The sequence below is a fragment of the Salmo salar genome, chromosome ssa11 (assembly GCF_905237065.1).
Source record: "Salmo salar chromosome ssa11, Ssal_v3.1, whole genome shotgun sequence".
Classification (NCBI taxonomy): Eukaryota; Metazoa; Chordata; class Actinopteri; order Salmoniformes; family Salmonidae; genus Salmo; species Salmo salar.
Window position 1 is genome coordinate 32,714,195 of NC_059452.1, and position 14,311 is coordinate 32,728,505.

Consider the following 14,311-nt stretch of genomic DNA (forward strand, 5'->3'; position numbering starts at 1 on the left):
TTTCAATACATGAATGCTTAAAAAAATCACAAAATGTGACGTTATCTACCAAATAAGTTGTTTTCTGAAATTATTAAAAAGCAACTACAAAAACGCAATTCCTTACCCAATAGGCTGAACAGGTGTAATGAACAGGTGTAAATATGTGCCCATAACAAGCGTTCTAATCACCTGTAAATGCACACTGAACAGTTGTAATGCACAATGACAGTAAAACAGTCATTGGAATTGTTGAGGGGTGATGTCTTTCTGGTTTCATTCTACAAAATGTCCTTTAGAGTGTAGTTTGAAGCTGGTGTTCAACCCGAAAGTAAAAGTTGCAAAAACAAAACTTAAGAACGGGAAGCATAGAAATAGCATATATAGAACAGATCTACCACTTCTTAGACTTGCTTTCAAGTCGAATGATAGAAAAGTGAGTTATAGATCTATGTTAATTTGGTCAAGTTGCCCAAAAAGTTACATATTGCCACTTTAATGTTCCACAAAATTATCATAAAAATATTGAAATTATGCATGTACTCTCTATTTTATCCTTCTTTACAATAAAGTAGTAAGTGTCCCACTGCCAATCAAGGTGTCCCAATTTGCCAGTATCGACTGAAGAAATGTAGTCTCAGGACATGTGTTTCAAAAAGTCATCCATCCTGTATTTAATTTTTTTTTTGGTTTTTTTTTTGTATAAGTTAATGGAGTTCTTAAGGTATTTAGAATGGTATCATGTTGGGGGTTAAGACATTGGGATGATTCTGTAAAGTGTTCGGAAAAGCAAATTACAGAAAGTGTCCCACTTTACCAATACTCACCCTATATCATTTACAGTTGAAGTCGGACGTTTACATACACTTAGGTTGGAGTCATTAAAACTCGTTTTTCAACTACTCCACAAATGTCTTGTTTACAAACTATAGTTTTGGCAAGTCGGTTCGGACATCTACTTGGTGCATGACACAAGTAATTTTTCCAACAAATGTTTACAGACAGATTATTTCACTTAATTCACTGTATTACAATTCCAGTGGGTCAGAAGTTTACATACACTATGTTGACTGTGCCTTTAAACAGCTTGGAAAATTCCAGAAAATGATGTCATGGTTTTAGAAGCTTCTGATAGGCCAATTGACATCATTTGAGTGAATTGGAGGTGTACCTGTGGATGTATTTCAAGGCCTACCTTCAAACTCAGTGCCTCTTTGCTTGACATCATGGGAAAATCAGAAGAAATCAGCCAAGACCTCAGAAAGAAAATTGGTTGGTTCAAAATTGGTTGGTCTGGTTCATCCTTGGGAGCAATTTCCAAACGCCAGAAGGTTCATCTGTACAAACAATAGTACGCAAGTATAAACACCATGGGACCACGCAGCCGTCATACCACTCAGGAAGGAGACGCTTTCTGTCTTCTAGAGATGAACGTACTTTGGTGAGAAAAGTGCAAATAAATCCCAGAACAACAGAAAAGGACCTTGTGAAGATGCTGGAGGAAACGGGTACATAAAGTATCTCTATCCACAGTAAAACGAGTCCTATATTGATATAACCTGAAAGGCTGCTCGGCAAGGAAGAAGCCACTGCTCCAAAACCGCCATAAAAAAGCCAGACTACGGTTTGCAACTGCACATGGGGACAAAGATCTTACTTTTTGGAGAAATGTCCTCTGGTCTGATGAAACAAAAATAGAACTGTTTGGCCATAATGACCATTGTTATGTTTGGAGGAAAAAGGGGGACGCTTGCAAGCCGAAGAACACCATCCCAACCGTGAAGCACGGGGGTGGCAGCATCATGTTGTGGGGGTGCTTTGTTGCAGGAGGGACTGGTGCACTTCACAAAATAGATGGCATCATGAGGGAGGAAAATTATGTGGATATATTGAAGCAACATCTCAAGACATCAGTCAGGAAGTTAAAGCTTGGTCGCAAATGGGTCTTCCAAATGGACAATGACCCCAAGCATACTTCCAAAGTTGTGGTAAAATGGCTTCAGGACAACAAAGTCAAGCTATTGGAGTGGCCATCACAAAGCCCTGACCTTAATCCTATAGAAAATGTGTGGGCAGAACTGAAAACGCGTGTGCGAGCAAGGAGGCCTACAAACCTGACTCAGTTACACCAGCTCTGTCAGGAGGAAATTCACCCAAGTTATTGTGGGAAGCTTGTGGAAGGCTACCCAAAACGTTTGACCCAAGTTAAACAATTTAAAGGCAATGCTACCAAATGCCAACTGAGTGTATGTAAACTTCTGACCCACTGGGAATGTGATGAAAGAAATAAAAGCTGAAATAAATCATTCTCTCTACCATTAATTTGACATTTGACATTCTTTAAATAAAGTGTTGATCCTAACTGACCTAAGACAGGGTATTTTTTACTAGGATTAAATGTCAGGAATTGTGAAAAACAGAGTTTAAATGTATTTGGCTAAGGTGTATGTAAACTTCCAACTTCAACTGTACATACAATTAAAAGTGGAGAGTGGAGGCTGTTATAGCAGCAAAGGGGGACCAACTCCATATTAATACCCATGATTTTGGTTGTGTATTTCATTTCAGACATTTTCAAAAAATTCTAAAAACATGTTTTCACTTTGTAATTATGGGGTATTGTGTGTAGATGGGTGAGATTTTTTTTAATTGAATCTATTTTGAATTCAGACTGTAACACAACAAAATGGAATAAGTCAAGGGTATGATTACTTTCTAAAGGCACTGTATAACCCACTAACAGACCTTATAACCAGAGAGGAAGAGGCGATAGATCATATTTTTTGCCAAATAGCTAGATAGCTACTTTATCACGTCATGCATGGTTTGTTTGTGACCCTGGTAACAATAACTAATGGTAGCTAGCTGGAGTGATGTGTGCATCATTCTCCTCCTAAAATGCACTGCATGGTCATTCTGATGTCTGCATTGGCCTGCAGCATTTACGGTGATATGGTCCCTGCCATATGCGCTTCATGGAGCAGAGCAGAGCTGTTGTGAAGGAAGTTGTCAAGGAAGTGATTTTTTTGTTTATACAGGACCTCCCGCCCTCACCTACCGTCAACCAATCATGTCATTGCAGAGTTATACAGAGCCCTCGCATTGTTACAACATTTGGGAGACGCAATGCGGTGCAGAGCTCAATTTGGCCTCTGCATGCCTCTGGATCACACCCTCCATATGGAGCCTCTGAACACATTTTCGGATCAAGCATAAATTGTCTTTTACCCCCCCCCCCATGTGTGTCCGTCCCAGGCCAGGTAGCTCCCTCATGCTCCTGTTGTGTAATGGAAGACTTGTAGCTTGGGGCTAATAACCAATGATATATATATATATATATATATATATATATATATATATATATATATATATATATATATATATATATATATATATTATAATAAACCCTGGATTGCTGATGCTATGTATTGGCCATTGAGAGGCTTTGAAGCCACTGGTCGGCCATATTGTCACTCCCCAGTAGGCGCAGTCCTCCCTCCATAGCAGTGTTTCTCAACTCTGGTCCTCGTGAAAATGTGGTCAGAGACAAAAGCATCTGATTCTATGTGTCAAAGTCTTGATGATTAGTTGAGTGGTAGGATCAGGTGTGCCTGTCCAGGGGGCCATAAGAAAAATATGTACTGTTGGGGGGAACTGGAGGACTGAAACACTGCTCCATAGGAATTAATGGATTTCTACAGTATTTCAATTGAATATTTCAAGGACAAAATTACATGTATTTATGTATTATTTTTTTGTAGTGGGGACACTATCATTAGTAATCTCAAACATATACTCTAAGGAAAATATTTGTATATATTGTTTATGTTTTGCTCACATAATATAATTTAAAAGTATGCATTAAGGTGTCTATAATATAATATATTTGGCAAAAATAAATGTAGACATTAATAAATGCATTTCTCTAGCTTCCAAAATATTATTTACAATGGTGTAGGAGTGCCAAGATGGAGGTTCAGTGGCTTCAACACAGCGCCCCTATCCGTCATCTAGTGTATATTTAAATCATTGCTAATAACCAAGGACTGAACACAAGAAAGGTTGGCATACCCAACTATTGTATTATTCTGCATTATGTTCTATATATCTAAATTTGAGAATAATGTAACCAACCTATTGTCTTCTAATGTAATGTGTCTGACCATCTTGATGGACACAAATTATGAGGAAAAATAAGAGTAACTCAACATTTTATTCCTTCTTCATAATACATTAATTAAAATATTACAGTTAAATATGATAATGACTGAGTCTTATAAAAGACAATGGTTGAAATACAGAAATAAAGCAAGCATTTCTATATTGAAAATATACTGCACATAGGTTGATTTACATTTTCCTGTTTTGTTTTAATAGATTTTCATCACAGTGTGTGTGTGTGCGTGCCTGCGTGCGTACGTGTGTGCATGAGTGTGTGTATTAAGGTAGTAAATGATCCCTTCATTATTTCCCTAGACATTCAACTAGTAGCTACTTGTGTGGAATATACACATCTATACAAAGTATTATACAGTATTCTTCAATGGATATCAAACTAATCTTAATTTTTTTATCAAGTTATCAACGCCACTAGTAGCATTTGAATATAATTTTTTTTTAAAACTGTTATTTGTATATTGATCACTTTTTGCATAGGTAATTTGTTTTCTATAATGTTCATTTCCTAGAACACCATCATATTTGTGCATACTAGCCTACATACACAGTGTACAAAACATTAAGGACACCTTCCTGAGTTGCCCGCAGAACAGTCTCAATTAGCATTCCACAGGAATGCTGGCCCATGTTGACTCCAATGCTTTCCACAGTTGTGTCAAGTTGGTTGGATATCCTTTGGGTGGTGGACCATTCTTGATACACATGGGAAGCTGTTGAGTGTGAAAAACCCAGCAGCGTTACAGTTCTTGACACAAACCGGTGAGCCTGACACCTACTACCATACCCCGTTCAAAGGCACTTAAATATTTTGTCTTGCCCATTCACCCTCTGAATGGCACTCATACACAATCCATGTCTCAATTGTCTCAAGGCTTAAAAATCCTTCTTTAACCTGTCTCCTCCCGTTCATCTATACTGATTGACGTGGATTTAACAAGTGACATCAATAAGGGATCATAGCTTTCACCTGGATTCACCTGGTCAGTCTATGTCATGGAAAGAGCAGGTGTCCTTAATGTTTTGTGTACTCAGTGTATATCATCTGTTGTTCCCCCAAAATAAGAATTATACATATAGGCTAGCTGCAAGCAGCAATTGTTTTACCTTTATTTAACTAGGCAAGTCAGTTAAGAACAAATTCTTATTTTCAATGATGGCCTAGGAACAGTGGGTTAACTGCCTTGTTCAGGGGCAGAACGACAGATTTGTACCTTGTCAGCTCAGGGATTTGAACTTGTAACCTTCCAGTTACTAGTCCAACACTCTAACCACGCTGCCGCCCCAGGCCCAAGCTTTTTTACCCTTTCTCAAATATTTCGCCATTATTTAAGTCATCAAATTCAGCCACAACACCAACAATACCTCACTGTCTAGGGATGTCTATCTGAAAGCAGCAGTGTTGGGATTTGAACCTGGGCCGCCATGGGTTGGCATGAATGTATTACAAGACAAAGGCACTAACCCATGCTGGCCTCAGGGTTGAGAACTATGGAAGAGCCTGTATGTATTAACTACAGGTTCTGGTCTTGACTCAATCTCTTGCTCTTACACCAATCTCATAATATAGAATAATATCATTAATGCCATTTATCAGATACTTTTATCTAAAGCAACTTACTGTCATGCGTGCCAAAAATGTTTTACGTATGGATGGTCCCGGATATCAAACCCATTATCCTGGCATTGCAAGCACCATGCTCTACCAACTGTGCTACAGAGGACCACTATGTGGGTAGTGGACAAGTGTACATTTAAGGAAAAAGTATACCGTATTGAGATGCATAGCCAGCAGGGGGCTCCAACTAGCCTGGGACCAGTCTGTCATCTAACATCCCAGTCGTATACCAAAGATTTACCAGATGTATTGGGTCACCAATTTACACCATCCCTCCAAGTTTGGTCTCTGTAGGTCAAACTATTTAAGCACTATAGCTCTCTTGAAATTGTAATAATAATAATAATAATAATAATATGTCAGAATAATAATATCCTTAACAATAACACTAACTGTAAGTTGCTCTGGACAAGAGCATCTGTTACATGACTAATATATATATATATATATATATATATATAATAATAAGAGTTTTCCGGCCCAATTCAGGGCTTGGACCCCTAATTATGCACCACATGTACAATTCCAACGGGGTGCAGCATAGGCACTGGCAGTGTAACTGACCCATCCCAGGCAGTGTCCGGTCCTTGTGCCCATATATCCCTGAGTCCAAATATCTGTGTTGCGTCGTCACTATTTGATCATGCTAGAAAAGACGGAAGAGCATCACTTTCTAACCTTTAACCTTTCCCATAACCTTATCCCTAACCAACACCTTTTCATTTAAACTGATAGCAACTAACTCCTGGATATTGATGAAAGTGCCTTGGTTGTCCCTTGTGGCATGGCCATCTAGTGACTGCTGAGAGGGTTGGTCTATGAGTAGAAGGTGAGGACGCTCTTGTGGTTGCCTCTGATCAACATGGTGGGAGGGAGGTTCTTGGTGAGGATGTCCAACCAGGACATGTAGAGGTGGTCAGAGACTGAGCCTAGACGGGCGATGGGCATACTCCTGCAAAGTGGGAAGTACAGTATTAAACCTAAGTTATCTAAACAGTAGGCTATTAGCAGCTCGGTCACCACTATATGGCCGTGGGTGTCTCAGGGGGATTTCACACATGCGTCTAATACACAGTTGAAACAGGACAGATATAAGCACCAACCAAATGATTATTATTATTGTTATATACCTCAGTTAGCTTCATAGTTCTGTGACACATTGGACTATCATATTTCTGTATTTTTTACAGAGAGATTGATAGATGATGATATGGCTCTTGTTGGTGTCTCTTTTATAATTAGGGCCTAGAGTTTTTCCTGAACACATAGTGACCTGACCAGGAAAAAGTCTACAGTATATTGTACTTACACTATGATGAGGTTGGCAGCTCGGGAGTTCTCCTGCAGTAGTTCATTCAGCCTGACCTGGAGGTTGGTCTGGAGGGGAGAGGACACAAAGTGGTGGTGGGTCACATGGTTGGTATGACAACCATGTAAGGCTTCAGTGAAAACACAGCTGTCTACTTCTGTTGCTACTGCATCATGGGACTGTTGGATTCTATTGTCCAGATTAATACATTACATTCTACTACAAGAAGATAGAGTTGAGCACAGTGCTTGACTTGGACTGAAAAAGGTTCCGGTACTCATTTTGGGTGCAGGTACTGTTTATATTTAGGTGAAGGAACTCCACAATACTTTTGAGCTAATATTCTATAAGAACAAAAGGAGCTCAAGCAATGGAACATTTGAGGTGCTGGTACTCAGCCCCGGTGAGCTGCCCAAGTCAAGCACTGGCTGAGCATGTTCATTCATGTTGTACTGCAATGAGCACAGTATGTGGTTGTTAATCAGTTATTGGTCTCTGTGGTGAGCACTGAGCAGTGGTCTGTCTCTACAAGTCTCTATGGTGAGCAGTCACTTGTCTGTTTCTAGACTCCACCTTTTCCTCGAAGGTGTCCAGCTCGGCGTCAGAGATCTTCCAGGGGTTGTCTTTCCTCAGAGCCTCGGCCAAAGTGGTGCTCTTTGACCCCTCGTGAAGACGGAACGGCTCGATCATGTCCTCAAACATCTTCCAGCTGGGGGACGAACACAGACAGGAGTTATCAGGATTAATCAGGTATTAATTACTGATCCTATGACTTCAGATATCAGGAATATTATATTTTACTTGTGCATGTTGTCATTCATCTTGGCACCCAGAATGAAATCGGCCACTCTGACAGCAGAGATGGACCAGTTTGAAGCTGGGGATGATTAGCCATGATGTATTCATTCATGTGAGTTGTCTTTTCTTGTGTAAATACTGAATGAGACAAAGTTGTGCGTCTGTTTTATATAGTCATTAACTATCTCACTATAATAGAGCCTTTATCCATTTCCTGACTGGTGTTGCTTTCGGCTGACTGCTGATCACATCCCTGACGTGTGGTTGGTCAGCTGAGTGTGACCTCACGGCTACAGTACAGAATGTCTGGAATCTCTCCCACCACAGCATGTGAGCGACAGTGTGTGTGTGTGTGTGTGTGTGTGAGCAATCACATCTCCCCAAGGTTGTCTCTCTCTGTGTGTGTGTGTGTGTGTGTGTGTGTGTGTGTGTGTGTGTGTGTGTGTGTGTGTGTGTGTGTGTGTGTGTGTGTGTGTGTGTGTGTGTGTGTGTGTGTGTGTGTGTGTGTGTGTGTGTGTATTACCTGTTAGAGTTGGGGTTTTGGGTGATGTCGTCGATGACGTGGATGTCTGCATATTTGATCCTGAACTTCTCCAGCAGAGACTTCATCCTATAAACACAGACACACAGAGAGTCACACACTGATCACCACTGCTATGCGCTGCGATATAACATGTCTTATTTCCAAAGATGTGCTTGTTTAGCCAGTCTGTTTCTGCTCTCTTGCCAACTCCTTATGGAATTGTAATGTGTGGCATGACCATGGCAGCAATGGATTAGTGACAAGTACAAACAGATCTGGGACCAGGCTAGTGGTTGTTGACGATTAGACTGTATTCCGGATCTTCCTCTGTTCATAAATGATTGAAATTGATCATATGTACTCATGTCTGTCCTGTTCGACACGTCCCGGCTGGCCAGCGATGAAGATCCTCATCTTACAGTCCTTGAACTTCTTACGGGTGGTCAGGATGTAGGGCAGCAGTAGGGTTAGACCTGACAGACAGACAGACAGATGAGAGAAAGAGAGACAGTGTGTGTGAGAGAGAGAGACCGTGAGAGAGACAGTGAGATAGAGACAGACAGACAGACAGACAGACAGACAGACAGACAGACAGACAGACAGACATAAAGTGTGTGAGAGAGAGATAGACAGACAGAACGTGTGTGAGAGAGAGAGACAGACAGAGAGACAGGCAGAGAAAGAGAGAGCGTGAGGGAGGGAGGTAGGTAGCTATTTCATTCTATAAGCCTATTATGTGAAGAGAGTGATATATAGACATGCTGGGGTCTATAATGAAGAGTGTGATATAGACATGCTGGGGTCTATAATGAAGAGTGATATAGACATGCTGTGGTCTATAATGAAGAGAGTGATATAGACATGCTGTGGTCTATAATGAAGAGAGTGATAGAGACATGCTGGGGTCTATAATGAAGAGAGTGATATAGACATGCTGGGGTCTATAATGAAGAGTAATATAGACATGCTGGGGTCTATAATGAAGAGAGTGATATAGACATGCTGGGGTCTATAATGAAGAGAGTGATAGAGACATGCTGGGGTCTATAATGAAGAGAGTGATATAGACATGCTGTGGTCTATAATGAAGAGAGTGATATAGACATGCTGTGGTCTATAATGAAGAGTGTGATATAGACATGCTGGGGTCTATAATGAAGAGTGATATAGACATGCTGTGGTCTATAATGAAGAGAGTGATATAGACATGCTGTGGTCTATAATGAAGAGAGTGATAGAGACATGCTGGGGTCTATAATGAAGAGAGTGATATAGACATGCTGGGGTCTATAATGAAGAGTGATATAGACATGCTGGGGTCTATAATGAAGAGTGATATAGACATGCTGTGGTCTATTATGAAGAATGATATAGACATGCTGTAGTCTATAATGAAGAGAGTGATATAGACATGCTGTGGTCTATAATGAAGAGAGTGATATAGACATGCTGTGGTCTATAATGAAGAGAGTGATATAGACATGCTGGGGTCTATAATGAAGAGAGTGATATAGACATGCTGTAGTCTATAATGAAGAGAGTGATATAGACCACAGCATGTCTATAATGAAGAGAGTGATATAGACATGCTGGGGTCTATAATGAAGAGTGATATAGACATACTGTGGTCTATTATGAAGAGTGATATAGACAGGCTGTGGTATATAATGAAGATAGTGATATAGACATGCTGTGGTCTATTATGAAGAATAATATAGACATGCTGTAGTCTATAATGAAGAGAGTGATATAGACATGCTGTGGTCTATAATGAAGAGAGTGATATAGACATGCTGGGGTCTATAATGAAGAGTGATATAGACATGCTGTGGTCTATAATGAAGAGAGTGATAGAGACATGCTGGGGTCTATAATGAAGAGAGTGATATAGACATGCTGGGGTCTATAATGAAGAGTGATATAGACATGCTGGGGTCTATAATGAAGAGAGTGATATAGACATGCTGTGGTCTATAATGAAGAGAGTGATAGAGACATGCTGGGGTCTATAATGAAGAGAGTGATATAGACATGCTGTGGTCTATAATAAAGAGAGTGATATAGACATGCTGTGGTCTATAATGAAGAGAGTGATATAGACATGCTGTGGTCTATAATGAAGAGAGTGATATAGACCACAGCATGTCTATAATGAAGAGAGTGATATAGACATGCTGGGGTCTATAATGAAGAGTGATATAGACATACTGTGGTCTATTATGAAGAGTGATATAGACAGGCTGTGGTATATAATGAAGATAGTGATATAGACATGCTGTGGTCTATTATGAAGAATAATATAGACATGCTGTAGTCTATAATGAAGAGAGTGATATAGACATGCTGTGGTCTATAATGAAGAGAGTGATATAGACATGCTGTGGTCTATAATGAAGAGTGATATAGACATGCTGTGGTCTATAATGAAGAGAGTGATAGAGACATGCTGTGGTCTATAATGAAGAGATTGATATAGACATGCTGTGGTCTATAATGAAGAGAGTGATATAGACATGCTGTAGTCTATAATGAAGATAGTGATATAGACCACAGCATGTCTATAATGAAGAGAGTTATATAGACATGCTGGGGTCTATAATGAAGAGTGATATAGACATGCTGTGGTCTATTATGAAGAGTGATATAGACATGCTGTGGTCTACAATGAAGATAGTGATATAGACATGCTGTGGTCTACAATGAAGAGAGTGATATAGACATGCTGTGGTCTATAATGAAGAGAGTGATATAGACATGCTGTGGTCTATAATGAAGAGAGTGATATAGACATGCTGTGGTCTATAATGAAGAGAGTGATATAGACATGCTGTGGTCTATAATGAAGAGAGTGATATAGACATGCTGGGGTCTATAATGAAGAGTGATATAGACATGCTGGGGTCTATTATGAAGAGAGTGATATAGACATGCTGTGGTCTATAATGAAGAGAGTGATATAGACATGCTGTGGTCTATAATGAAGAGAGTGATATAGACATGCTGTAGTCTATAATGAAGAGAGTGATATAGACCACAGCATGTGTCTATAATGAAGAGAGTGATATAGACATGCTGGGGTCTATAATGAAGAGTGATATAGACATGCTGGGGTCTATAATGAAGAGAGTGATATAGACATGCTGGGGTCTATAATGAAGAGAGTGATAGAGACATGCTGTGGTCTATAATGAAGAGAGTGATATAGACATGCTGGGGTCTATAATGAAGAGTGATATAGACATGCTGTGGTCTATAATGAAGAGAGTGATATAGACATGCTGGGGTCTATAATGAAGAGAGTGATATAGACATGCTGGGGTCTATAATGAAGAGTGATATAGACATGCTGGGGTCTATAATGAAGAGAGTGATATAGACATGCTGTGGTCTATAATGAAGAGAGTGATATAGACATGCTGTGGTCTATAATGAAGAGAGTGATATAGACATGCTGGGGTCTATAATGAAGAGAGTGATATAGACATGCTGTGGTCTATAATGAAGAGAGTGATATAGACATGCTGGGGTCTATAATGAAGAGTGATATAGACATGCTGTGGTCTATTATGAAGAATGATATAGACATGCTGTAGTCTATAATGAAGAGAGTGATATAGACATGCTGTGGTCTATAATGAAGAGAGTGATATAGACATGCTGTGGTCTATTATGAAGAATGATATAGACATGCTGTAGTCTATAATGAAGAGAGTGATATAGACATGCTGTGGTCTATAATGAAGAGAGTGATATAGACATGCTGGGGTCTATAATGAAGAGTGATATAGACATGCTGTGGTCTATAATGAAGAGAGTGATAGAGACATGCTGGGGTCTATAATGAAGAGAGTGATATAGACATGCTGGGGTCTATAATGAAGAGTGATATAGACATGCTGGGGTCTATAATGAAGAGTGATATAGACATACTGTGGTCTATTATGAAGAGTGATATAGACAGGCTGTGGTATATAATGAAGATAGTGATATAGACATGCTGTGGTCTATTATGAAGAATAATATAGACATGCTGTAGTCTATAATGAAGAGAGTGATATAGACATGCTGTGGTCTATAATGAAGAGAGTGATATAGACATGCTGGGGTCTATAATGAAGAGTGATATAGACATGCTGTGGTCTATAATGAAGAGAGTGATAGAGACATGCTGGGGTCTATAATGAAGAGAGTGATATAGACATGCTGGGGTCTATAATGAAGAGTGATATAGACATGCTGGGGTCTATAATGAAGAGAGTGATATAGACATGCTGTGGTCTATAATGAAGAGAGTGATAGAGACATGCTGGGGTCTATAATGAAGAGAGTGATATAGACATGCTGTGGTCTATAATAAAGAGAGTGATATAGACATGCTGTGGTCTATAATGAAGAGAGTGATATAGACATGCTGTGGTCTATAATGAAGAGAGTGATATAGACCACAGCATGTCTATAATGAAGAGAGTGATATAGACATGCTGGGGTCTATAATGAAGAGTGATATAGACATACTGTGGTCTATTATGAAGAGTGATATAGACAGGCTGTGGTATATAATGAAGATAGTGATATAGACATGCTGTGGTCTATTATGAAGAATAATATAGACATGCTGTAGTCTATAATGAAGAGAGTGATATAGACATGCTGTGGTCTATAATGAAGAGAGTGATATAGACATGCTGGGGTCTATAATGAAGAGTGATATAGACATGCTGTGGTCTATAATGAAGAGAGTGATAGAGACATGCTGGGGTCTATAATGAAGAGAGTGATATAGACATGCTGGGGTCTATAATGAAGAGTGATATAGACATGCTGGGGTCTATAATGAAGAGAGTGATATAGACATGCTGTGGTCTATAATGAAGAGAGTGATAGAGACATGCTGGGGTCTATAATGAAGAGAGTGATATAGACATGCTGTGGTCTATAATAAAGAGAGTGATATAGACATGCTGTGGTCTATAATGAAGAGAGTGATATAGACATGCTGTGGTCTATAATGAAGAGAGTGATATAGACCACAGCATGTCTATAATGAAGAGAGTGATATAGACATGCTGGGGTCTATAATGAAGAGTGATATAGACATACTGTGGTCTATTATGAAGAGTGATATAGACAGGCTGTGGTATATAATGAAGATAGTGATATAGACATGCTGTGGTCTATTATGAAGAATAATATAGACATGCTGTAGTCTATAATGAAGAGAGTGATATAGACATGCTGTGGTCTATAATGAAGAGAGTGATATAGACATGCTGTGGTCTATAATGAAGAGAGTGATAGAGACATGCTGGGGTCTATAATGAAGAGAGTGATATAGACATGCTGTGGTCTATAATAAAGAGATTGATATAGACATGCTGTGGTCTATAATGAAGAGAGTGATATAGACATGCTGTAGTCTATAATGAAGAGAGTGATATAGACAGCATGTCTATAATGAAGAGAGTTATATAGACATGCTGGGGTCTATAATGAAGAGTGATATAGACATGCTGTGGTCTATTATGAAGAGTGATATAGACATGCTGTGGTATACAATGAAGATAGTGATATAGACAGGCTGTGGTCTACAATGAAGAGAGTGATATAGACATGCTGTGGTCTATAATGAAGAGAGTGATATAGACATGCTGGGGTCTATAATGAAGAGAGTGATATAGACATGCTGTGGTCTATAATGAAGAGAGTGATATAGACATGCTGTGGTCTATAATGAAGAGAGTGATATAGACATGCTGGGGTCTATAATGAAGAGTGATATAGACATGCTGGGGTCTATTATGAAGAGAGTGATATAGACATGCTGTGGTCTATAATGAAGAGAGTGATATAGACATGCTGGGGTCTATAATGAAGAGAGTGATATAGACATGCTGTAGTCTATAATGAA

General features: G+C 39.3%; 1 protein-coding gene across 1 annotated transcript in view; it reads right to left on the reverse strand.

The window, feature by feature from the left end:
• Positions 1 to 4,173: 4,173 nt before the first annotated feature.
• Positions 4,174 to 14,311, reverse strand: part of slc12a1 (solute carrier family 12 member 1) — a 114,006-nt gene continuing 103,868 nt past the window's right edge. Inside the window, exons 22-26 of the mRNA XM_045689383.1 lie at positions 8,765 to 8,876; positions 8,404 to 8,490; positions 7,656 to 7,791; positions 7,083 to 7,150; positions 4,174 to 6,725 (exon numbers count right to left, since the gene is read on the reverse strand). Coding sequence (XP_045545339.1) covers positions 6,590 to 6,725; positions 7,083 to 7,150; positions 7,656 to 7,791; positions 8,404 to 8,490; positions 8,765 to 8,876 — 539 coding nt within the window. The 3' untranslated portion in view covers positions 4,174 to 6,589. The remainder of the gene's footprint in view (positions 6,726 to 7,082; positions 7,151 to 7,655; positions 7,792 to 8,403; positions 8,491 to 8,764; positions 8,877 to 14,311) is intronic.